Genomic DNA, 25521 nt, shown 5'->3' on the forward strand with positions numbered 1-25521 from the left:
CCTTCATTTAGTTTTTTCATCTTTTTGAATTAAATGTTAGTCATGTGCGCTGCACCTAAGTGGCTCGACCACCCCCTATTGCCGGCCATGGGGGTGGTTTGCCACCCCCATTCAGCCCAAATGGGAGTGGCTAAGGCACCCCTAAACCCTTTGGGGGTAGTTTCGGCATTCCAAACAAATGGTCATGGCTCGGCCACTCACTTGGCCAAGTGGGGGTGGTTTTAGCCACCCCGAGTCCGGCCAAATCCCTTTGGCGGTGGTTTCAACCACCCCCAGGCCAGCAGCATAGTCGGTGGCTCAATCACCCCCATTTTTATTTTTATTTTGGAATTTTTTTTTCAGGTCATTAAAAGTCACGTGTGACGCACGTGATTGGCATTCCATCCAAAAAGACGGAAAAAGTTGACACAGGGGCTGACTTGCCACAGTGTGTGTAGTTTGTGGGGCTTGAATGTCACTTTTTGAACCTTTTTTTTTTTTATGACGGGAAAACCACCAAAGTAGGGTGTACCCATGACTAAAGAATAAACTCCGGACCCATGTAACGCACCCCCACCACAAGGATCAGTTAAATCTAGCTTTCACCAGGGGTGTGGCCCCAAGGAGTTGTTTGTAATCACTCTTTGAACTTTGGAAGATAAAACACAAACATAGGTAGAAACTTCTTCAACCTCTTTTTACCTTGCTAGGTAAAACTTATTCTGGTTTTTTTATTTGTTTTCATAAAGTAATAGCAAAAAATTGCAACGAAATTAGCTACAGGACATCAATAAAAAGAAACAAACAAAAAATAGAGGTGGTTATGCAACACAGTTGTACGTAATATTTTATACAAAGTACCCTGTCATATACGGGAAAGCTGTCCATGCTTCTAAGTCTGAAATAAAACTTAAAAAGAGTTTATCGACATAACAACAGAGAAGCATTGTTCTAGAATTTCAGGGTAAGATGAACCTGCCAAGCTTGTTGCTGATCACGCAGTTGCAAACTTCTTCGCCTAAGAATTTTTTCAATAGCAGTCTTACTAGCTGCCAGTGGCTCAGGTTGCTCAAAAAGACCCTCATCAGTGGCAATACTACAGCTACTACTCGTTCTCGAAAATGATATATCTGAAAAGCTTTCCCTAGTCTTAGCCTTTTGAGAAAGGTATTCTCCAAAATAGGAATCAACTCTTCTTAGCAACCCAAGAGGCAATGCCACCTGTCAATTATTAAAATCTCAGTTTAGATTCCTAGAAACGTGTACTCCCTCCATCCCAAAATGCTCGCCCAGGATGCCAAATGCACACATTTTAAGAAAAGACAATTAACACTCAGTCATCTCAAATTTTCAACACAACTTCCCAAATTCACCCTTTAAAAAATGAGGGTGTATGGTTTTCTACGAGTGAAGGGTAATGCGGAAAAGTTAAAAACTTTATGCTTTGATTTTTGGTCCTGGACAAACATTATGCAGCAAGAAAAGTTGCAAAGTTGGACAAACATTATGAGATAGAGGGAGTAAAAAAAAGAAATATGAAGAACTTGGAAATTAGAAAACATATATTAGAAACCAAAAAAAAGCTAAGAACTTGGGTCGAAAGTAAAATGTAAAATCATTGCCGAGTGTGAAGCTAAAGCACAGAGAGTTAGTAATTATGTGGTGGGCAAAAATGGAGGTGAAAAATACAACATTTTTTATCATGAAAAGTAAATTAAAGGCACTATAGTGATGTGTAAACAAAATTTCTATTGCAAAGAAAAGGACAGCACCAAGTAAAACTGAACAGATGAGAAAATACCTCCCTCTGTGGACGTCTGTCATCCAGATCGAATCTGTAGTTCGGCAGTGGGACCTTACTAAAGACAACAACTTTTGAATACAGTTGGCTGCCAAAGATAATTTTGTTTTTCAATAGTTTTGTTTTACACAAATTTCCTGATAAAGCATCTATTCTGATGAAGCAGGAGATACCTATACAGCCCCATTCTGTTTGCCAAAGCTGATATTTGCTCAAAATCATGTCTATCCTTTTTCTCCCTTGAGATCAACTCTTGCTTCTCCTTGTCGTGTAAAAGCATCGTAAACTTCCGTTTCCACTCAACAACGTTATTAGAGGGGGAATCACCCTGAATAGCATGGTCAAAACTGGTAAATACATACATACCTACATAAGTATACTTAACAAAAACATCCTACCAGTGGTTTTAAATCAACAGATTAGACACATGACCTAAAAACCTGAAGGTTCAAATTGCATTTTATTGGAAAATAACATTTTTTTTTATAAGTAATTCAATCTTATTAAAAGGCGCAAAGGGGCACAACCCAAATACACATAGAGTATACAAAAGATACACCCATTTAGAGGGAAGAAAAAGACAAATCCAGAAACTCTAGAAAATTAGAAAATAGAGGACTATTGTGAACAGCCATTTAAGCATAGAGGAATTTGAACATAATAGCGTTTACGGAAAAGTGCACTATTAATCCCTGTGGTTGGCCTAAATTACAAATTGTTCCATGTGGTATAAAAATTAATTCAAAGATCCCTATAGTTGGCCTAATTTACAAATCGCTCCCTCGATCAAATTCCGTTAAAATTTTTGACAAATTCCGTTAGGCGCCACATCAGCGCCAATAAGATGGCGCCTAACGAAATATATCAAATTTTTTAACCGAATTTGACTCAAGGGAGCGATTTGTAAATTAGATCAACCATAGAAATCTCTGAATTAATTTTGATACCACAAGGAACGATTTGTAATTTAGGCCAACCACAGGGACCAATGGTGCAATTTTTCCTAGCTTTTAACTCAATCACCAAACTCTCACAATCTTCAAAATTTTACGCATTGCGTTCCCTCCAAATAGATGACATTAAGCAAGGAAACCATCCTCCAAACTTCTATATTACAGTGGCTCCCAACCTGACATCTCCAACTCACCAATAGCTCCTCCACCCGTTGGGGCATGACCCACTCTATCCCAATTAGACGGAAGACAGAAACCCACGTGTCTCTAGCCACCTTACAATGGAGCAAAAGATGATCAATGAATCCCCCACTCTTCTTGCACATACAACATCAGTTCATCACTATGACATGCCTTTTTCTCAGGTTATCCAAAGTCAATACATTTCCTAATGCAGCCATCCAAACAAAGAATGCCACGTTCAAAGGAGCCTTATTTCTCCAAATGCTCTTTGAAGGAAAGGAAGAACCAATGGGGTGGCTAAGTGCCTGATAAAAAGATCTTACCTCGAACTTCCTCCTTTTGGAAGGAATCCAACACATTGTCTCCTCGCCACCTCGGCTCAACTTGAGAGAGTATAAAAGATTTAGAAAAAAGTGACCAACTCCACCTCCCAGTCATGCACTGATCTAATAAAGGTGACATTCCATTAAAAGGAATTGTTAGAAAACTGCACATAATCCACCACCGAGGCCTCCTTATGGCAAGCAGTAGAAAACAACATTGGGAAAGCTCCTTCAAGGTCTAATCTCCACACCACACATCATGCCAAAACCTGATTCTAGACCTATCTCCCACCTCAAACCTCACAAATCTAAAGAACTCCCCCCACCCCCTCCTAATCTTTTTCCATGCCCCGACCCCATTGGGCCCATATACCGCATTAGACAACCACCCTCCCCACAAGCTGTCATATTTAACTTCCCACCACCGATCTCCACAAAACCTCCATCTCAGTGTCATAACGTCATAACCACTTCCCCAAGATAGCTCGATTAAACAAGAGCAGGTTTCGAACCCCCAAACCACCTGAGGAAATCAAGGAATAAATCTTAGACCAACCGACTAGATGGAATTTGAACTCTTCATTGGCTTCGCCCCACAAGAAATCACACTAAAGTTTCTCAATACGGTTTTGCAACTCCAACACGTATCGGGAAGAGGGACAAAAAATAAGTGGGCAAATTTGAAAGAAAGCTTTTAATCAAAGTGAACCTATCACCCTTAGACAAATAAAGCCGCTTCCAACCAACCAAGCAACATTCCATCTTTTTTTTTTATATAAGTAAATGCAAATTTTATAAATAACAGCGTAAGGCGCTCCTAGTATACATGAAGTATACGAAAAACAAACACCTCAACACTGACCCGCCCCAAACAACATCCCACAAAACACAACAAACCCCAAAGCTCTCAACCCACAAGCTTATCCTTTGGAATATGCTCCTCATCAAGAGCAGAGAGGAAAGCCACAGTCTTATCCTCCTGCCCCTTGGACCCGAACCCCACCGTGGAACATAACAAAGACCACTCCAAAGGAAAGAAAGGCTGGACACCACCCATTCCATCTTTCTAATAATACCATAAACTTGATTTTGCCTTAAACAAAGCCCCCAACGGGAGACCTAGGTACCTTATAGGCAGAGAGAACACCCTACAACCCAGGATAGTAGCTAAACCTCCAACATCATCCACAACGCCAACAGGAACTAACTCTAATTTATCCAAGTTAATTTTCAACCTCAAGACAGCTTCAAAGCATAAGAAAACACAACACAAATGACAGAGATGTTTTGGGTTTGCCTCACAAAAAATCAAGGGGTGAACATTTGCAAATAATAGGATGAATCCCACCGAAAAACATGATGGCAGCCCCTTATCCACAGGAGTGAACAGCATTCTACTCAATGCCTCCATAACAAAAACAAAGAGCAAAGGAGATAAAGGATCCCCTGTCTCAGGCCACAATAGCCACTAAAGAAGCTAGAGGAAGTTTCATTAATCAAAACGAAGAAACGCACCATAGGAATACAATGAGCAATCCATTCGCAGCTTTTCTCCTTAAAACCACATCCCCTCCAAATATACATCAAGAAGACCCAACCAACATGATCATAAGCCTTCTCAAGGTCCAGTTTGCAGACCCCTTGACCTACTTCTGCTATCAAGACATTCCTTTGCAATAAAGACTGAATCTATAATTTGTCTCGCCCTGATAAAAGCTTTCTAAGACTTGGAGATTACCTTCTCCAATATTGCTTTCAGCTTGTTAGCTAGGACATCAGAAATAATTTTATAGACACCCCCTACGAGACTAATAGGGCAATAATCCTTGATATCCACCACCCTAACTTTCTTGAGAATGAGTGTAACGACACCGGGAAAACGCTAGTTACAATTAGAGCTCCCTAGAATCACTTACAAAGTTCAGTCTCACCTAAAAAGAAACTAATGTGGGACTTAGCACACATAGAACCTTTATGATCCACCCACTCAATGTAGACAATTCATCTTCCCAATGTGAGACTAACTTTCAGGGGTGTCACAATAAGGGAGATAAAAGTAGCATTAAGGCTCCTCTCAAACTTCTCTCAAGCATGAAACTCATGAAAGACATTCATGATATCTTCTTTAAGGATCTCACAACAAGACTGGAAGAAGGCCAACGAAAAACTATCAGGGCCCAGGGCCTTATCTTTGTTCAAAGCTTTCACCACCTCAAAGACCTCGCTCTCCTCAAAAGCTATTTCCATCCACATTGCCTCCTCCATACCAATAGCACATTAAAAGAAAGACCATCCAAATTAGGCTGCCAACTGAATTGTTCTGAATACAAACGAGTGTAGAACTGCAGAATATGCTCACTAATTTTTGAAGAAATTGAAGATTCAGAGCCATTAGGCCCATAATCACCCAAAACGGCCCACTCAAAATTATGATCTCCATTCCTGAGATAACATGCAACCGAATATTCCCCCACACACTCCTCAGCTTTTTTCTACCACCCACCTCCTCTTGAATCCAAGAAACACCAATCTACATGTTGACAACCCCATAAATTGCGCACAACAGCCCTTGACACAAACACTAGTTTTGTTTCTTGAAGACAAAAGATATTAGTCTTCCACTCTTTAAGAAGATTCCTAACCCTCCATCTTTTCACCCTATCATTCAACCCTCTCATGTTCCAAGACAGAATCTTAGGCTTTATAATGAACAAGTAGAACCCTTCCCTTGCCTTTACCTTTACTAGAATGACGACCCTTAAAGGTCATAAGCATCACCAACATCTCTCTTCCCCTCCTACCACAATCACTTTCCCACCAGTCATTTGGGCCCATCAACAATCTTCTACTCCACTGTGAGATTGCTTCCGCCTTATGGAATGCATTTTTCAGTCTCTTTGAGTTGTCCTGGGTTATGCCTAGCCGGGTAGTTGACTTGTTCGCTTCTTGGTAGACGAGTGGCAGTACTCAGAGTATTGTAGTATGGAAGATGGGCCCAAATGAGAAGTCTCTCCCAAGTTCGAATTTGAATTTCAAATACTTGAACTTGCATACGTGGAAACAGCTGGTAATCAGTTTCAAATTGGCCATGGGCCGAGTTGCTGGGAAGTTTCTGGGCCGATTTCTCGGGTCTGGCCTGGCTTGGAAACACATAGGTATTGGCTTGGGCCGTTTTCTGCCAAGACCCAGAGCCTCCCGTTCGGAGTCAGCCTCTGGGAAGATGTTGGGTCTGCATTTTATTGGGGGTGGGCCGACAAGGCGTTTGAGGACTGGCCCAGGCTTGGATCGGAAATGCACAAGTTGTCGTTTGGGCCGGTTTCTGCCGAACTCCAAAACCGCCCATCCGGCGAGAATCATTCCGGAGATGTCGTCGGAATCAGCTTCTAGGGAGTTGATGGGGTTGCATTTTATTGGGGGTGGGTCGACAAGGCGTTCGAGGACTGACCCAGTGGGAGTGGGTCTGGTGTCGCCAGTCCCTTTGGGGTGTTCTCTTCGGCAGATACCCTCGTCGTCGACAGCTATTGGGATGGCTCCTTTTCTGTCTTCTCCCGGGGGTGGGTCTAGTGGATTGCAGGTGATTCCAGTTCCTTCAAGTCATTTTCCAGCTTCTACAGTCTTCGGGTTTCCTCCATCGCCGGCTCGGGATCCTGATTTTTCGGCGGTTCCAACCCATTCTACGGCTGTTGTCTTTAAGTTCATTCCGTTGAGGCCACTTCAGATTCCTCAACCTGGTTTTGCCCCTTCGTCTCTTGCTGGAGCGGCTGGGTTGGGAGAGAAGTTGCGCTCATCCCACCCCGTGGTGGTTTCTAAGTCTTTTCAGTGTTACTACCAGAGGGCGAAGAAACTAAGGGAAGGGCATTCTGTGAAATTGAATGATGAGCTATTTTCGAATTCCCTAGAAGCCATGAAGATGTCTGTTGGCTGTGCTGTTAAAAAGGTTACGGTTGCAGAGCCGCCAGTGAAGAAGGTTACAGAGCCTCCAATGAAGCAAGGTCTAAGAAGGAGATTTCTCAATCCTCGCCCGATGGTGCCAGTTATTTTCACATCGCCACAGAAGGTCATCGAGGTCGAGATGGTTGGATCTTCCTCCCCCCGAGAGGTTGCCTATCTCCTTTTTCTCCTTATTCAGCTGAAAGAAATGGATTTTCCCAATCTCGAAATTGGATTGTCGGTTTTGATCATAATGGGGAGATTGTGGTTTGGGAGGAAGACGAAGATTATTGAGATGGTTTACCCTTGGATTGGGCTTTGGATGGTTCTTTTGAGGAGGAGGCCTTGGCTATTCGGGACGCCATGGAGGAAGATTTTTTGCGAGAGAAGATGATAGCACGCCAGAAGTCAAAAGGCAAGAGGGAGCTACTGAATCTGCAAAGCTCCATAAATTATGGCAATGCTTCAATTTCCTCTAGGCGTAGTAAAGGAAAGGCCTGCATGTTGTAGGGTTGTGTGCTTTGGTGGGTTGTGGGTTATCTCTCGGGTCTTTGGGTTTTTTCTCGTGTTTGGTTGGGCTCTTTTGTGAGTTGTTTTGGGCGTTCTTTCTTGGGTTCTGGGGTTCTTTTTCTGTTTTGTCAGTTGTTGCAGGTTAGCTTTTGGTGTTTCTTGTGTATACTTCATGTGTACCAAGAGGCGCCTTTACGCTTTTTTAATAAATCTTTTCTTACCTATCAAAAAAAAAAAAAAAAGTATGGAAGATGGTGCCTTCTTGCTTCTTTGGTGCCTGTGAAGGGAAATGAATGATCGAATCTTCGAGGACCGCGAGAGGACGTTGGAGGAACTTAAGTTCTTTTTCTTTTATTCTCTTTATATTTGGACAGCTGCGTTTGTAGCTCCTTTGGAGATTAGTTTTCATGATTTTCTTGTTTTTTTTTCTCCTTATAGCTAGGTGTTTCTCTTATATACTTCTTGTGTACCTGGGTTGCACTTTCATTTTTAATGATATTTCAATTACTTGTCAAAAAAAAAAAAAAAAGGCAATGTCACATCCTTGCTAGACATATCTACCTTCGTTCTTCTAGCTATTGGAAGCTACCCAGAGGCATAATTTGGTAATTTCATATCCATGGACTTCCTCCTCATTCTCCTTACGGCAATTGCAAAGTCAACCAAGCATGAACCTTTGTCTTATTGGAAACTCTTTCTCTCTCTCTCTCTCTCTTCCTAGCAAGTCTCTCTCTTCTTGCAGAGTGGTGGTCTAGAGTTGATTTGACAAATTAACACACCTCGTTTCCTAACAACTCTCTACCTTCTTGCAGAGTGGTGATTTAGAGTTGATTTGACAAATTAAGCACAGCTTTTTCCTGCCTCACTGGTGTTCTAAAGTTCATTTGACCACCTTGTTAGCTAGTCTACCACCATGGTCACTAAACGCTCATCAGCCCTATAGCCAATGTCTCCTTGAGCCAGCCCGTAGTAGAAGACTGTGCTAAAGATCAACCCAACCAGGTATAATTACTTTGCCTCCTAGACCAAGACATAGGAGATGCGCTTCAAACATGTTCAGGCTAGCCTTGGCTCAATTTTAAACTAGCTTATTCAGAGCGATGTGAGGATTTCAGCCCACGTTCTCATCAACTTAACTCACTCCCTTAAACCATCCATCAAGACTTACTTCCAGGCTATGAAATGTAGTAGACATTTAAGTATTAAATATCAAATTCAGAAGAATCCACATAAGAACATAGCCTTTTGTCACATTCTGTCCTTCTCTTCTAAAATTTAAGGATTGTGTCATCTTTTATGTTCCTGGTTTGGTGTCTCTTCCTAGATTATAAGCCCTGATGTGTCTGAAGCTAAAAAATTTCACTTTGGAGGGGGGCACACACCGAATTATCATAATTCAAGGTGTAGAACAAAGGGATCACCATACAAATATTTGAATAAATGAGGGCGGTGGGTTGAAAATCAAGCAGCCATGGCCCTCCCAAGTGTCTTACTAGCTTCATCCTTCATCCAAACTCAACCAAACCGACTCATTTAAGATTCAACAAAGAAAATCTGGGGTAAATAGGGGAGTAGCAGGGCAGATTTGCCCAATTAACAATTCTACTCAGTAGGCAGCACTGCCCATTAGTACACGTTTCGTAATTGGCAATGATCATCCTAAATGCTGCTCGACAATTAAACGAAATAGCTATCCAACGACCCGTCTAACTCCCATAAAGGCCAGTCTTTTCTTAATTTTTGGATTCAGGTTCGACCCAATAACTTTTTTTTGATAAGTACGACCCAATAACTTTGACAACAACCGCAAGTTTTGGTTAATATAGTGTGTGTTCCTATCGTTATCTTATGCAAGTAAATTGTTTCCACAATTATCACAAACCCACTAAAACTTAAAAAACCGCTAATCACAAAATTCAAAACCCAGATAACCACTGAATCAAAATGAAACCTGAAATTCACTTCAAGAAAACAAAATATAGTCTAACCCGTTGCGACAACGATTCCAACTCGCGATCGGAGCCTTCCTCGGAGAGGCGATCATCGTTCTGCGAATTTCCCTTGTGGAGCTGCTCCTGCTGGGTTTGCAAGTAAGGCAGTGGACTGGCTTTATGGTTTAGAGCGGCGCTTTGAGCTTCGCGGAGCTTGGAGTCTATGAGAGCGGCGGAGGTGTAACTAGGGGAAGTGATGACGGAGCGCAGACGGTGGTGGGGAGGGACGTAAACGGCGCCGTACGAGGACGGAGGCCGGTCCTTCATTGCGAGGAATGGAGGAGTAGAGTGTGAGGATTTTAGGGTTTTGGGGTGCGAAGTGAAAGGGAATTGTGGAGGAGTGTGGAGGAGAGAGGGAAAGGGAGTGGGAGAGGGCATGCAAGTTGGGACGGAGTCGTTTCGGTGGTCGGAATGATTGGTGGTTACTGCTTGTAATGGCTTGGACCGCTCCGTTGGATGATCTGTCTGGTACAGTGTAGCTCTTTTGCTGGGGGGCGGGTTTCAAACTGTAGAGGCGACGCGCTTGGTGGCGTGTGAAGTTTGTAGATGAGCATCCACGTCATCGTCTATACGGGGCCTACTGGAGTTCTCTCTTTTTTTTTTATCTTTTTATTTTTATTTTTATTTTCCTCTTTCCTTTTATTGGTTAGAAGAAAAAATCGACTTTTCGGATGGATTTATGCGATCTTTATTGACTGAGGTTCAGAGATCGAATCCTAAACTTTTTTTTTTATTATTTTTTTTTTTAACAAATAGCATGTACTATTATAACATCTGAAAACCCAAAGGCTACATCATGAAAAATGAGGGACAAACCCCCCACATTCTTAAGTCAGAAAGATCTAACTTAAAAAACGATTACATATGTAGAATTTCAAATTTTACTAAAATTACAATCAGCCCCCTAACAAAGAAAATTCTAGTAAAACTTTAGCCACACATAAGCAACTGTACATAAAAACTAGAGAATACACAAACACATCTAACAGAAAATTCAATCCAAGTCGTCGGAAGAGAGCACTATCTTCGCCGGAGACCGGCGTGTAACAGTTCAAAAATTATTGCTCCCTACTTTTATTTTACGACTTGCTGTGAGAGGAAGTTAAATACCGATGAAAAATTATTTAATTATGGCTTTTTCTTTTTTTCTTATTTCTTTTTTCTTTATTCTTTTTTCTTTTGAGAGATGAAATTTTCTTGTAGATTTTGGTAAGGAAAATATTGATCATCTTTTTATTTGTTATCAAGAGAGTATGGGACATTTTGTTGTGCAATGTCATGTTCCTTGGATTTGCTTTTGCATAAACTAAAGATAGTTTAGTATGCAGAATAGCTATTCAATTATAAGTTTTTATTAAAAATTGAAGAAAGTAAAATAAAATAGTTATTCTCATAGTCTACGAGGGAATGATTATTTCAAATGTTATTGTTGGTACAGTTTCCGGTACGGTGACGTGTCGCCTTGTGATTTGTTGCCTTCCTCGATGTTCGTTCTCCTCGTAATCTGCAAAATAACAAACGGCTCGTCGGGGGTGCCGACCGGACCCCCACTCCGATGCCTAAGTCAGTTCAAACTTATTTTCTGGAAAATATCAGTAATCTCAAGAGTTCAGAGAATCTGCTTGTTTTTAATACCTGGCGTAGTAGTCTTATTTATAGGCTCACAGTTCACAGTTATAAAACTGCTAGAGTGCTTGGAACATAATCTAATTAGGAGTCTGAGTCCTAGATCACATAGTCTTGAGTCTTATCTTCCTAATTAGGAGTCTGAGTCCTAACTGGATATGACACTCTCTTTAGCTAATGTCATTCTATTAGGTACCTTATCCCATATTTGATGGGATAGAAGTCTATCTTGATATATTTTGAATATCCGTCTTTTTGGGGATAACGACTGGTCTTGTACTTAGGTCTGATCTGGCCGGGCCAACCCGATGGGCTCGGCCCCCGATACTACCTTAGGACCACGTGTCTTTGGAGCTGATTATTTATCCAACAGTTATAATATATGTATACTTTAACATCAATATTATTTTATTCTAATTTCTTCCATTTTTAATAAGACTATTCATTTTTCTACTGAAAAAAATCATTCCCTGTATCAAACATATCGCAAGAGGATCTAATTCAGCAGATATCTTCTTATGTTAAATGAAAGTTTCTGCTCTTCCTCGTGGGGCTTATGCTCGCTCATAAAGAGTATACCATATAGCATGAGAGGAATGCACTTTGAGCATTCCTTTAAAGATCTTGTTTTGGATTTGCCTGGTTATGTCTTGGTGATTTATTTACGTAATTTTTATGTTTGCTAGCATTTTGCCTCCTCTAGGTTGCTTTTACCGGCTTCCCCATGACTTTTTGTTTTTTCGGATTATTATAGATTATTTTACTTTATAATTTTTTTTTTTTTTTAAAAAAAATACGCATATTTCTTCAAACTACCACTCAATTGTCAATGTCCCACAAACTACCGATTATGTCAATATTCCTCCTCAAATTATCAAAACATGTCAATGTTCCCCTTAAGACCAACAAAAAGACAAAAATGACCCTTTTTTTTTTTCTATAACACAAAGCTGTCTTTATAAATTCGAAAAAAATAAAAACAAAAACTAAAAAAATAAAAACTAAAAAAATAACTTTTAAAAAAAAATCAAATTAAAAAATTAAAGAAAGAACGAAAAATAAAATAAAATAAAAGATTGAAAATTTAAAATTAAAAAAATTAAAATTAAAAAAAAAAAACAAAAACAAACGAAGAAAAAAAAAAACCTGTTTTTTAGTTTTTATTTATTTTTTGTTTTTTTATAACTTTTTGTTATTTTAGATTTTTTTTAATAATTTTATGAATGATATTTTTGTCATTAGGAGGAACATTGACAAATTTCAATAGTTTAGAGAAAGAGATTGACACAATTAATACTTTAGGGGTACATTGATAATGAAATAGTAGTTTGAGAAAGTTATGTATATTTTTCCCTATTTTTTCAAACAAAATTCTTAAAAAATAAAAAATTGAGAGGGCATACAGCACAAACTTGTTTCAAGTCTCACCCTCAAGTACGTAATTTACATGGGGATTTTGGCCTTGGGCACTAGATCGCATTTGTGAGATTAACTGCTTGGTAAATTACACCTTTCTAGCAATGAAGAATATAACATGCTGACAGTGAAAAGAGTAAAAAGAAAGAAAAGGGTAAACAGACACGCTTAAACAACCTCAAGATGCATGGAATTTCAGGGACCATAACTTCAGAAAGACGCAATCTCAAGATTCTCAACATACATGTTCTTGCTTTCACTAATCCCAGCAACTTCCTCAGTAACAGTTCTAAAAACATTTCTTTCTCGGGTATTATTCAGCTCTCTAGTCTTAAATGAGAAGGGGGAGAAAGAAATTAAAAAGCTCATCTAGTAGTAAGTCTGCTCAACATACATAGCGAAAAAGAAAAAAATATGCAAAACAGAAAGTACACATTCATGGGCCAAGAGGCATAAGTTGACACGGACTCTGGCTCAATAAGTATAGCCCTTGACAAACATTCCTTTCTTGGCTTCCTCATTTTCACCCTCAGCAGAGTATTTTCCTAGCTGAGCCAGGGAGTTTGCCTTTGCTCGCACTAAAAGTGATTTCTGTGCAGCCTCAACGTTCTCGGGACGTCCCTGCCATGTCTTGAGCACGCTGTTCTGCAGTGCACGAGCATATGAGAAGGAAACATGCCATGGGTTGGGGCTTTGGTTCATTGCATTTAGGTTCAGGGTTGCTTCCACTTCAGATTGTCCTCCTGACAAAAACTGAGAAGTAAACAGAACAAAGATCAATTACTCTTCTAACTCTTCATACGAAAATCAATAAGTTAGGTGAGGAAATCACATGCATGTACGTCCACTACTGGAAGTCAAAAACCACATAAAACGTCAACAAGGCAAAGACAATTTTATAATCTTAATCTCAAGAAGAAAACCTTCTTATCCTACTATCTAGGACCCAAGGCTAGTTTGCATTTTTCAAGACCATCTCAACCATGAATATCCATCCATACTTGCAGTCAGATTCAAGACTATTTTAAAACGCTTCTGTGGCTGAGAATGGACTTAATTGGATCGTCTATATATACACTTATTCCCTGAGAACAAAAATAAGATACTTCCCTATAACTATCAAAGGGATATAGCTTAACTTATTTTTAGAGAAAGAGGGAAGATATATAACTTTGAAACCATCATAAAGGGTCAGGCATTCTTACCATGATTCCGGGAACTGCGGGAGGAACTCTCCTTTTAAGCATTGTGAGTGTGTATTTGGCAATGGTCTGTGGAGAAGCCCTCTCTTTGTGTTCAGCCCCTGGGGTTACCATGCTGGGCTTAAGTAGGATTCCCTCAAACAATACATTGTTTTCAGCCAAGTAGTAGAAGACTTCCGACCAGACCTTTTCTGCCACTTCAACTGTCCTCTCAATTGGGTGGTCCCCGTCAAGAAGAATCTCAGGTTCGACAATTGGCACAAGACCATTGTCCTGCATATAAAATCAGAATAGTGAAACATAGAAAGAGAAAAAGGAAATAACGATAAAAGAAACAAATAATATACAATTTGGGAGAAAATGTCTGGAAAGAAAATCATTCTCTTTATCACTGTAAAAGGCATGGAGGCCGTGGAAATATTCTTCAAACATTTCAGTAAACCCAATTTAAGGGCAACACTGGAGAAAAGTGAGGATGTTTCTAAATAAGATTCCAAGCATGGAATGTAGCAAACTGATTTGATGATTAACAATCAAATGATGACATAAAGGGTCAACAGCCTCAATGATCGAAGGCCTCCTTCCAATTTTTTAAAAGAGAACCAAATATAATGTTAAAGTTTATCACGCGTTCTTATGAAAGTCGTAGCAGGTTTTTTTTTTTGTAAGTAAAGTAGTAGCAGGTTTGAATACAGTTGAATGTGAGCTCTATAAAAAAATGTGTAAATATTTACATCTTATTTCCAAAGTAACGTCTAGCAGGTTCAATTACAGTTGAATGTGACATCTAGAAAACATATGGATATGCATGTATTGACATCTTATTTCCAAAGTCTGGCCAACATATAGAAGAACTTGTCACTTGACACATAGTGGACAATCTGTTTAAGTGGTATTTAATATATTGAGACTACTACGCACCCACCAACCCCACCGTGTGCCAACAAAACCCTCAATTCCTATCTCTGCTAAACAAGGTTTATTTGAATCCAAACCCCGGGGGATGGCTCAATTGGCTGGGGACCACATCTCATTAAGTGGAGGTCACTAGTTCGAATCTCTCATTCCCCCTCCCCTTGGTGCCAATTACTCATTAAAAGAAAAAAAAGGTTTACATGAATCCAAACAAAAATAGTTCTTTAATCATGAAGGCAACCTGAGAAATGGCAGCATATCGTGCAAGTCCCCATGCAGCTTCCTTAACAGCTAGAGCAGAAGGGCCACAAGGAATGCTAACGACTGTCCGCCTGGATATTTCAGCAAGATGATAATAAGATACTTTTTTGTCACATTGAACCAAACAGAAAGTCTCATGCACACTTCATAAAGCAAAAGTTCACAAAAAAAAGTATTGATTGACTTACCACTTAGCAAAACGAGCACCTTGCTTATAGTATTCAGCAGATCTTGAAGCCAATCCATCTAAGCCTTGGCACCAAGACTCATTGTTTGATCCTGGTAGGGGAACCAAACCCTGAAACCCAAGAAGTTGAAAATGAGAACCAAAGAAGCATTTTAATTACAACATACCATATTACGTAGAGCACTTAAAAAGAAATTTTAGTACATTCTATTGACATTACACCTTATCAACTTTAATGCCAGGAACGATTTTCTCGCCACGCAAGCAGTCCACAAACTTCTTCCCATCTGTAGTCGACTGGTACAGTGTTTCCTCAAAAAGAATGGCCCCAGAAATGTATTCACCCAGGCCAGGAGTGGTCAGCAAGAGTTGTCTGTAAGCCTGTCGGTTGACCTCAGTATTGTCCAGCCCAATAGACGCTAGCCTTTTCCCACAGGTTGCATTGGATTCATCAATGGCAAGGATCCCATGACCAGGAGACGCGATCGATTTCTACACCATAAAGAAAGGCACCGAAGGTAATCAAACAAAATAAACTATCATCAATGTCATTCTCTGTGTGTCAATAATTATTTAAAGTATCAATTTTGGAAGTGATCTGAGCTTGAATCTTTAACAAGCCTTTTAGAAGCAGGCACAGCATCTTCCTAAAGTGATTTCAAACCTTTTTTTTTTTTTTTAAGATCTCCAATATAAATAAAATATGATTTGTTTAGAAAAAGTTGAATAAAATATGATTTGTTTTTGAAAAAAGTTGAATAAAATATTATTTGTTTTTGAAAAAAGTAGAATCAGAATCATATTCTGTTTCCAAAATTCTGTTGCCAAACAGATCATTAAGGGTGACTATAAGTAATCTATACACAAATAAAACTTAAAATCAGGGGCACAATCGACAAGAGAAAAATAAAGCTTGTATTGAAAATCATACACTCTTTATCCTCCTAATCAATGGTTGTCAAACCAAGTTTAACCAATCGAATAGAACTTCCTTCCAATTTGACACCAAGGCTGAAATGGTTTTAAACAAAAGAAAATCTATACGAAAATTTCCACATCCCCTTGGATGGGATTAAACTGAGCTTTCCAAAACCATAACCAAACCCAAATGGGCAGAGAACAAGAAAAATAATATACAAGACAGTGAGAGTTTACAGAAAAAGAAGAAAAAAAAAACAATCGCTATTCATAAAGGAGGTGAACAAGAACGAATTTAGCCGGTCCAATTAATAAAACACGCACATAATTGTCTCTGATAAAATAAAATAAACATAGTGATCAGCTAAATTAATCAGAACCCAGGAAAAATGCAATTCATACACAACAATCAAAGATCGATCCAGAAGCAAAGCATGCAAAACCAGAAACAGATGCCAGAAATGCAACGATTTAAAGCCAAAGGCCTACGAATAGGTGATTAGGAAAAAGATATGACTCACAGCGGTTTGGACAAGTTCGTCGGTGTAAGCCTTGGCGCGGATCGGCACGGAGACTCGGCGAGTAGTCAATGATCCGTGGCGCTGAGTGAAGGGCTGCTGGCCGATCCACTGGGACGACGCTGCATTCAGCTTCGTGAAGCTCGCGCAGGCCATGGCTTAAGCAAGAGTGGACCGAGATCGGTTCTGATTGTCTTCCGAGAAAAAGGTTTCGCGGTTTGGATTGAGCGTACTTTGTTTTCTACTCTGTTTTTGGGTGGGTAGGTGGATGGGTTGGTTATAAAAGGTGTGTGCAGGTGATGAATAGGACGCTGTTTTTCTAGGAGAGTCCGCAATGGGAATTGACGTGGCAATGCGACAAGAGGCATGCGGCATTACCAAACAGTCCAGTAAGATCACAAAAGTTGTCCTCTCAAATGACCTTCTTAACCTCTTCTTTTGATTTTGAATCAAGAGTGTAAGAGTATTCACAAATTTCTTTAAAGACCTCATATATATATATATATATATATAACCCTTCACCATTTCTCTGTATTGCACACAAAAGAAAATAAAAGAAAAGTAAAAAAAACAAAAAAAAAAAAAAAGTACGCCATAAGGGCTGAGATTCCATATAGAATTGGTTAAAATTGTTGGTAGTGATTGCAATGTAGTTGATGATTATATGACATCAGTATCCGTAAGAGTTTGTTAGGAATTGAGCCGTTACATACGACCAGTTTCTTAGTTGTTTGTGTACTCAATATAACAGTAGAGGAAAAGCTACTGGAGCACATTGAGGATGCACTGATGCAGACACACCAAAGGCTATATGGGATGTCTATGCTGCTCCATGAAGCTCAACCTGACGAACGCTCATTCACGATCAAGTGCGCCATCAACCTCTCTTGATCACAAGTAGACAATCCCGATTAGCTATCATGATATGTCTCGGTAGTCAAGACTCAATCAACAAAATAGATCGATGCGGAAATTAATCTGTTGTTCAATAAGTTAGGAGCGCTAATAATGATTTGACAAGACTTGATTCATAAAGTAAATTTTTTGACTATACATTTCCAATATCTCAAGTTACGGACACAATAACTATAGTAACCTATTGTACTTAGTTATGATCAGGCTACCATGAACATGATGGATTTGACAGTTAGGTGATACGGGAATAGCAAGACATGGCCAGCACGACCATCTAGACATTCAAGCTACTATATATACGCGATGAGGAGAACCTTAAATGATTTTTCTATCTTTTTTCAACACTTACACTCTTGCAATTTTTCTAAAGTTTTTACTTCTCAAACACTACATGACTTAGCCATCAAAGTTATTTTCTGCAGGCCCCATCCAGCATCCGACAAGTTTCTTTATCTAATTTCCTTTATTTTACAAAGATAAAAGGCTAAGAATACCCCTACCAGAGGGTTTACCAAAATACCTAGAAACTATCCTAACAAAGTTCATCTACCAAGTATTTGCTGCATAAGACATCTACGTATCGTGACTCAAGGATCATGCTCAAAAGAATGAAGAAATTGAGATAAAGCGTGTAGTTTTTTTCACCTTAAGATTTAAAAGACGGAGTAGGATTGAATACTTTTATAATTTATATATTGCAAAGGACGTGGTATTTCACATAATACATACTATATCAGTTATTAAAATATAAATTGCCGTGTGACAATACATAAGCATTTACTAAGTTTACAGTTATACATATTTCATAAAAGTATGGATTATTACGTGAATTTGTAAAGAATTGTAAATTGCCGTGTGACAATACATAAGCATTTACTAAGTTTACAGTCATACATATTTCATAAAAGTATGGATTATTACGTGAATTTGTAAAGAATTGTAAAAAAAAGCTGCCTAATATTTTCAATTGTGAAATAAAATATTAATAACACTAAGAATTTAGACTGGATGTACCATACAAAGAAATCATCTATAAATAAAAGATAAATTAAATAAATAAATTTGTTAGGGGTGATTTCGTCCACGTACTTATCGATCATAGCATTATTTTCTTTTCTTTTTTAAATCGTCAATCATAGCATTCTTTTCTTTTCTCTTTTAATAATCATAGCAATTGGATACAGTCAAAGACGCCAAAGAAGGCTTGGGGAGGATCTCACCTAAACATTAGTTGGCAAGCTCCTTTGTGGGTTGTTGCTACTAAAAGACAAATCTCCTTTGTGATTCACTCGTTGATATTTGGACTCGAGAATAAAAAACAGATTGTTACAGTAACAAAAAAATCAAATTGTGTGGACATGATACTCTCTTCTTTAACTCAGTGAATTGTACATTATTAATTTATAATTATTAGTTTACGAAAAAAATTATCTCAATTGTGTTAATGGAAAACTCCTCGAACTTAATTTATTAAATTATATTTATTTTCACTTGCATATTTTAAAATAAACGTGACAACATCATGCTTTATTAAAAAATTGAAACACCAAGGGATTGGCTTATTTGGTGAAATCATGAGACTTTGAGTGCCCTTCATGATCTTAGGTTTGAAACTCACCGAGTGCAAATTGCCTCTTCGAGCCAACCCCCAGGCAAAAGACCGCGACTAAACCAGACTACGTTGAGATGACATAAATTAGCTACAAACTGGTTTTGTAGCCGTTGGTACAGTTTTCAATATGATGTGAGCTAGCGATTCCTGATATTCTTCAAGTCTTTAGAATTCCCGTTTCACTGCAAAAACCAACACCGTTAAGATAACACACTGGGGTTGCCAATAAATCTCATTCTGATGCCTAAGTAAATTTCTGAGGGAAATGAATGCTAAAGCACGATAATTTAGTCTTATGTTTATACATGGTGTAAGATATTATTTATAGGCTGAGAGGTAGAGGCCAAACTGTCTTAAGGTTTTGTGCTCCTCTCTTGACCTAGGAGTACCGTCCAAGTTTGGTCGGGACTCGGAATCCTCCCCCCTCCCCAAACTGGGACTCTTTCCTTACTTATCTCATAGCAAGATTCTAGGCGGCTAATCAAAGAATAAATCTGGTCTCGGATTTCCAAGAACTAGATGGGATCCTGAATTTTCCAAGATCGCATATTGCTGCCCCTCGTTAGGTATGTAGGTTCTTGGGGCTTCAAGATATCCTATTTTGAAATTCCATACCCATGGGCTCGTACTTGGTGAATTTGGAGCTCGTAATCATCAGCGAGCCAATGTGGACTCAGGGGCTTGTAATCTTCATAATGAGCCGGGCCAAGTGGGACTATTCCCAACAGTAGCTAATCCTACAAACCAGTCTAATACAGTGACATGAGTTTCTTAGGCAATTGAGTATTATTGGTTACTTGGAGATCTTTTTTGTAATATGCCTTGCAAATCTGTGATCGGAGCACTCTTGTGTGAGGTGAGTTAACACTACAAATATGTTTATATGTACATAATTTGCCTTATGATGGCATTCATGTAGTGATCCACATAACACTATTAGAGTATAAGGTTTCTTGAAGAATGTACATATGTACCACCAATTTCTATCATGTATAAGGCTTTAAATGGTCAATTCAAATATCAAGAATCAAGATTATTGGTCGTCTCTCTTCCATGCTTCCACATGTCTGGAAGTATGTTTTTTTAAATGTTAATATTGATTGGCATGAACACTGAACAATTTATTTCCTTGAAATTCTCTACATGATCTATTATAGAACATGAGATTATTTATATCGTATGTTATGTGATGTGAATTAGCTCATTTTGCATGAGATAAGAATTGTACTAAAATGATACCTCTTCCATTGAGATGTGCAAACCCTATTGAGAGATTTCATTTAAAACTGGAAGATTGTAGTGTTTGATTTCAATCTAATAATATGTGTCAACCAATAGGCATGGTTAATTTGTAGATTCTACATTATCGTAATTCATTGCCCTATAAAAGAGGTATTCTTGCTTATGTGGAAGACTCTATGTGTAACACCTCAGGAGTAGGAAAAAAAAAATATATATATATATATATATATATATATATATTTTGCTAGATTAGATGGACGTGTGGGATATTTTTTTTGGCATGTGAGTTGACATCAGTTTTTTTTTTCTTTATGATTAATTCTGAATGTCCTTAAATTCCATGACCTGCAAGTTCATTGAACCTCTTCTTTCAAGACATGTACGCCTCTAAGTCTGATTTAAACACTGGGCCTCACTTCTTCTTCTTCATCTCTTCTGAAACTGAGAAGCTTGCAAATCAAAAGAAACCTACAGGTATTCTGAGTTTCTCTTCTTGGTATATTTTAGGGGTAATTACCTTTTCCCCCATGAACTACCAAAAAATGCGCGATGCCTCCACGAACTACCACTTCGACCAAAAAAGAGCATCAAACTACCATCTTTACTGCTTTGCCCCCTTCTGTCAGGGAATCCCGTTAACTTGGATGGAATATGCCATTTTTTACCATTAAGTTTGATTTAAAGACCAAAATGCTCCTACAGTAATTAATAAAAAAAATATTAAAATTAATATATTAAAAAAAAAAAACTGAAGGAAAAGGGGTGGCCGCGAGCCACCTCTGGGGGTGGCTCGCAGGCCATCCGGCCACCTCAAGGGGTGGCTGCCACCACCCCCTTTTCCTTCAGTTTTTTTTTTTTTTTTTTTTTTTTTTTTTAAAAAAAAAATGAGGATATTTAGGTAATTTTTGAAATTGATTTAGGGCATTTAAGTCTTTGCATGAATTAGATTGACGGAAGGGGACAAAGTATGTAAAGATGGTAGTTTAATGCTCTTTTTTGTCTAGGTGGTAGTTCGTGGGGGCAAAATGACATAGACTGGTAGTTCATGGGGGGAAAAGATAATTACCCCTATATTTATTTTGTTTCTTTAGCTTTATATGTATATGTATATTATTATTATTTTTCTCTCCTCACTACCACGCGCACAAGGGGTTTCAGACCCATCTTTTTCTTTCTTTTTCTTTTCCTTATTCTTTTCTTCTTCCTTCTCTGTTTTTATTCTTTTATTTTCCTTCTACCCGATTAGAGAGAGACGAGAGTTTAAGTTGAAGGAGAGATGGGAGATTGGCCGAGAGAGGGAGGGGAGGAAGAGAGAAGACCAAGCCGGTGGGCTGGTCACCGGACTGGGCGGACGACGCCGCCGGGCCGGCAGGCCACGGCCCTGCGTCGGCGACGTCACTAGGGGTGTTTTCCGGCGATCTGTCTGGTACCCATACTGTAGGAAGCCCATTTTCTCCATGGGTAAGTGAAAAATCCTAATTCTTTTATCATTTGGGTTGATTTTCTTATTGATTTTGGGGGTAATTTATTTGGGTAAACCGTTTGAGTAGAGGGGAAAATTTATAAGATTAAGAGAAAATTTAGTTTGGTGATGATATTTAAAGTAGTTTGTGGATGGGTTTTGAGTTTGGTTGTGTGCTGTGATTTGTGGTAGTGATGATTTGGTGGTGTATTTTTCGGCTGGGTTCTGTGAACGGAGGTGTGGGCTTTGGCGATTGGGTGATGCTGTTTTGTTAAGAATGGCGTGTGGGTTTTGTGGATGAACGGCCGGTGGTGAGTGTGCTTTGTATCCTCTCTTTTGTTTTTTTTTTTGGGTTTTGGCCGTATGGGTATATGATTTTGGAATGCTCTGTTATGTGTTAGTGCTAGCCGAACATGTGTATGGCATGATATTTTGGGAAGACTGTGAGTTTTGGGGTTAGGATTTGTAAAATTTTGAGATTAAATTCGTGGGGTTAGAGAAATTTTTAGGTTGGTTCTTGGTAGAGGAACCGAATAAGATGGAGAATTATTGAGCTTAGTAGTTTGACGGGATTGTTCTGAGTTTTCTTTTGATGACCGGTTATTGTGGAATCTGGGACATGTTGGAATTAATAGTCTAATCTTGGGTGAATCTTGATTTAATTTAATTTATTGGATCACATGTCTCAGATTTAGTATATGTGATTTTTGGCCAGTGTTATGTGTATTTTAGGGAAAAATGTATAAATATATGGGTGGTGTAAGTATAAGCTCTAATTTAGATAGAAATTTTATGCAAGCAAAAATATATTAAATTTTAAGATTTATAGCTATTCGTTATAAATGGAGTACTTTTATTTAAACGTTTATATAAAATTCAGAATACCCCTATAAAATTTACCTTTGTGTTTTGTTTAGATAGAATGGCATTTCAAACTTTGGTTTAGCAAGGTAAGGGGATACAACACCGAAAAACCCCAACAAGATTTTATTACAAATCTTTTAAAAAAGTGTTGGGGAATTTTAAGAAGCATTTACTCATGTGATCTTAACTATATCTATGTCGAGCTTTTATTGCTCATATGTTATTATTCATGCAATTTTGTGCATAAATTTACAGTTATGATTAAGAGCATTTTAAAGTTATGGATTATGCATATTTACAGTTGTGAATAAGAGTATTTCAAAGTTATGATTATAAAGCATTCAAAAGTTTATAAATTATACATGGATACAATTTTGAATGAAAAGATGATTTATAGTTTAAAATCTGCACATGACAGTTATGAAAACAACTTTTACAGTTTTAAAGCAAAGTATACAGTTATAGCAGAGCTTACAGAATTACATAAATCGTTCATATGCAGTAATTGTTTAACCCTGAGGCACTATTACAGTTATGATCGGTACCATAGAGGGTAGCATGTCAAGCATACCAAAATACGGTGTGTGCTACCGGCCGGGGTTGGCCTTCACCTAGGGAATATCCCCAACTCGACGACTATTCTCTGTGACGACAGGTTGAGTCCATAGGTCATTGGGACAAAAGCCAACGTGCTCCGCTCACGGGAAATAGTGGTATAAAGTATATAAGGGGTTAAACCACAGTTACAGTTTTAAGAGAAAATAGATGAAAATAATTTACTTGATCATTTATTAATTCCTCATGCTATTATTTCATGTTTCTTGTTCATTTATTTTAATTTCTGTTAATTATACTTATAAACTCAGTTTTAATTGTTCATTTGGTTATTTTGCATAAACTGTCATTACGCAGGACTAAAAATTATGGCATGAAGATTTTATAACATGTTTTATTTTCTTGGTGTTGTAATTTCCTTACTGAGTTATTGAACTCACCCCTTTTCCTTCAACCTTTTTCAGACGGCAGTATACATTATAATGCCGAGAGACGGAGTGCCAATAGGCCTGTTGGTGGTTAAGGACCCCCAAATCTAGCCCTATGAGTGGGAGACTTTGACCTATTGTATTATAGTGTAGCTGATGTAGCAGTCTAATCATAATATCAGTTAACAGCCTGGGGATCCTATCATCTCCTTTGACCGTAGAGCGACTAGTCTGATACAGTACTGATGTGTGTTTTAATGAGTACTCGCAAGCTCACGAATCGTTTGCAATATAATATGTGCAAGTGCGAGATCGAATCCACAAGGAAATGGTCAAATATTGGTGTCTTGTTTAATCAACCTCATTTTAACCTAGTTCTAAATGTTTGAGGATTGATTCAAGAACAAAAGACTAAATAAAAGAAATGAAATAAAGTATGCAAATTAAAAGGAACTAAGGCTAAGGATTCTACCAAACCAAATCCAACAACTCACACTCTTGGTTTCCACTTGAACACCCAAAGAACATTAAACTTTGGATGTCATTCAAATGTCTTAACCACTAACTCTAGAACCATTAAATGAATCCAACTCAAAGATAAATTACAAAGAGTACCCATTTGAAATCAAATCATCAAATGTATCCATTTAATGAACAAATCACAATGGATATCATCGTTCAAACCGATAAAACAATGTATCCATCGGTTGAAACACATTAAATGTATTATATTTACCACCAACCACATTCATTGCAAAAGATGAAGCATTAAATGAATGGAATTTGAACAACAAATATGATATATCAATAAATGTGCAAGTAGTATAACAAGAGTGTGAGTGTCATCACTGGAAAGGTTTCATCCTCAACCTTAGTTGAGGTTACTAGCCTTCCATGACTAAGAACACCACAAGAAAATGAAGAACAAATATGGAAATAAAAGAAAAGCTTTACAAAGAGAAAGTGTGTAAGAACAAAAGCTACTGGAATACACTACAAAATGCACGAAATTAAACCTATCTACTGCTCTCTGAACTCTCCAACAATGAGGCATGGCTATGGCTTTTATAGAAGGAAATTAGGGCTAGAAACCCATGTAAAATGACTCCTCTAACCCCCTCTAGCGTTCCTCTCTTGCTAGAAACAACCAAGGTCACGAAACCAGAGTGTTCTGCTGCGAAAATCAGAGGGGGAACTGCTTTTTGTCATGGAGAAGCTCCTGATTGGGTGTTCTGGCGCGCTTCTGCAAAAGTAAGTTCTGGAAATTTTCGATCGATCGACTTTTATTCGATCGATCTACTTCGGGAAAAATTTGATCGATTGAATTTAAGTTCGATCGATTGAGTTCTTTAGAACTTCCGAATTTTCCAAGCAATTCCACATGAATTTTGCCATTCCTCCCTCCCTCATCCTTTTCCGGTGTAGGTCCTATTGTGTTTTTCCTCTTCTTTTAGGTTTTTTAGTTTTGGGTTTCTCTTATTGTTGGGAGTAGATTTACAGTGGTTGGGTCTTATCCGACATGCACGCGCCTCGTCCGATACCTCGCTGGCTTGTTTCGGTCCTTACCGTCGACATCAATTATGTGGATGGCCGTCGCGCCGTCGTGGTCCGACTTTACCCCGCCGTCAGTGCAGCTGTGGGTGGCCACCACGCGCCATTGCGGCGCGCGTGGCCGATAGAGTTTCTTAATTTTGGGTGCTAGATCTACTGCGTCTGGGACCTCTTTTCCA

At 38.6% G+C, this 25521-nt stretch overlaps 2 protein-coding genes across 2 annotated transcripts in view; both read right to left on the minus strand.

The window, feature by feature from the left end:
* Positions 1-10178, minus strand: part of LOC133852469 (DExH-box ATP-dependent RNA helicase DExH5, mitochondrial) — a 39004-nt gene extending 28826 nt beyond the window's left edge. Inside the window, exons 1-4 of the mRNA XM_062289237.1 lie at positions 9668-10178; positions 1954-2108; positions 1781-1868; positions 955-1200 (exon numbers count right to left, since the gene is read on the minus strand). Of these exons, the coding sequence (XP_062145221.1) occupies positions 955-1200; positions 1781-1868; positions 1954-2108; positions 9668-10048 (870 nt within the window). The 5' untranslated portion in view covers positions 10049-10178. The remainder of the gene's footprint in view (positions 1-954; positions 1201-1780; positions 1869-1953; positions 2109-9667) is intronic.
* Positions 10179-12880: 2702 nt separating this feature from the next.
* Positions 12881-16992, minus strand: LOC133852479 (fructose-bisphosphate aldolase 3, chloroplastic). The gene is made up of 6 exons (XM_062289246.1): positions 16717-16992; positions 15500-15769; positions 15279-15388; positions 15071-15161; positions 13918-14187; positions 12881-13465 (listed from the first exon to the last, which is right to left on the minus strand). The coding sequence occupies exons 1-6, from the start codon at positions 16867-16869 to the stop codon at positions 13187-13189; spliced, it is 1173 nt and encodes a 390-aa protein (XP_062145230.1). The 5' UTR covers positions 16870-16992; the 3' UTR covers positions 12881-13186.
* Positions 16993-25521: the final 8529 nt, after the last annotated feature.

This window comes from Alnus glutinosa, chromosome 1, assembly GCF_958979055.1.
Source record: "Alnus glutinosa chromosome 1, dhAlnGlut1.1, whole genome shotgun sequence".
NCBI classification, from domain to species: Eukaryota; Viridiplantae; Streptophyta; class Magnoliopsida; order Fagales; family Betulaceae; genus Alnus; species Alnus glutinosa.

Coding starts and splice junctions, on each gene's coding strand:
- LOC133852479 (XM_062289246.1), bottom strand. CDS start 16,869: ATGGCCTGCGCGAGCTTCACGAAGCTGAATGCAGCGTCGTCCCAGTGG. Junction 14,188..15,070: donor GATATGCTGCCATTTCTCAG/GTTGCCTTCATG, acceptor TTTTATATGCAG/GACAATGGTCTTGTGCCAAT. Junction 13,466..13,917: donor CCGCAGTTCCCGGAATCATG/GTAAGAATGCCT, acceptor TTTACTTCTCAG/TTTTTGTCAGGAGGACAATC.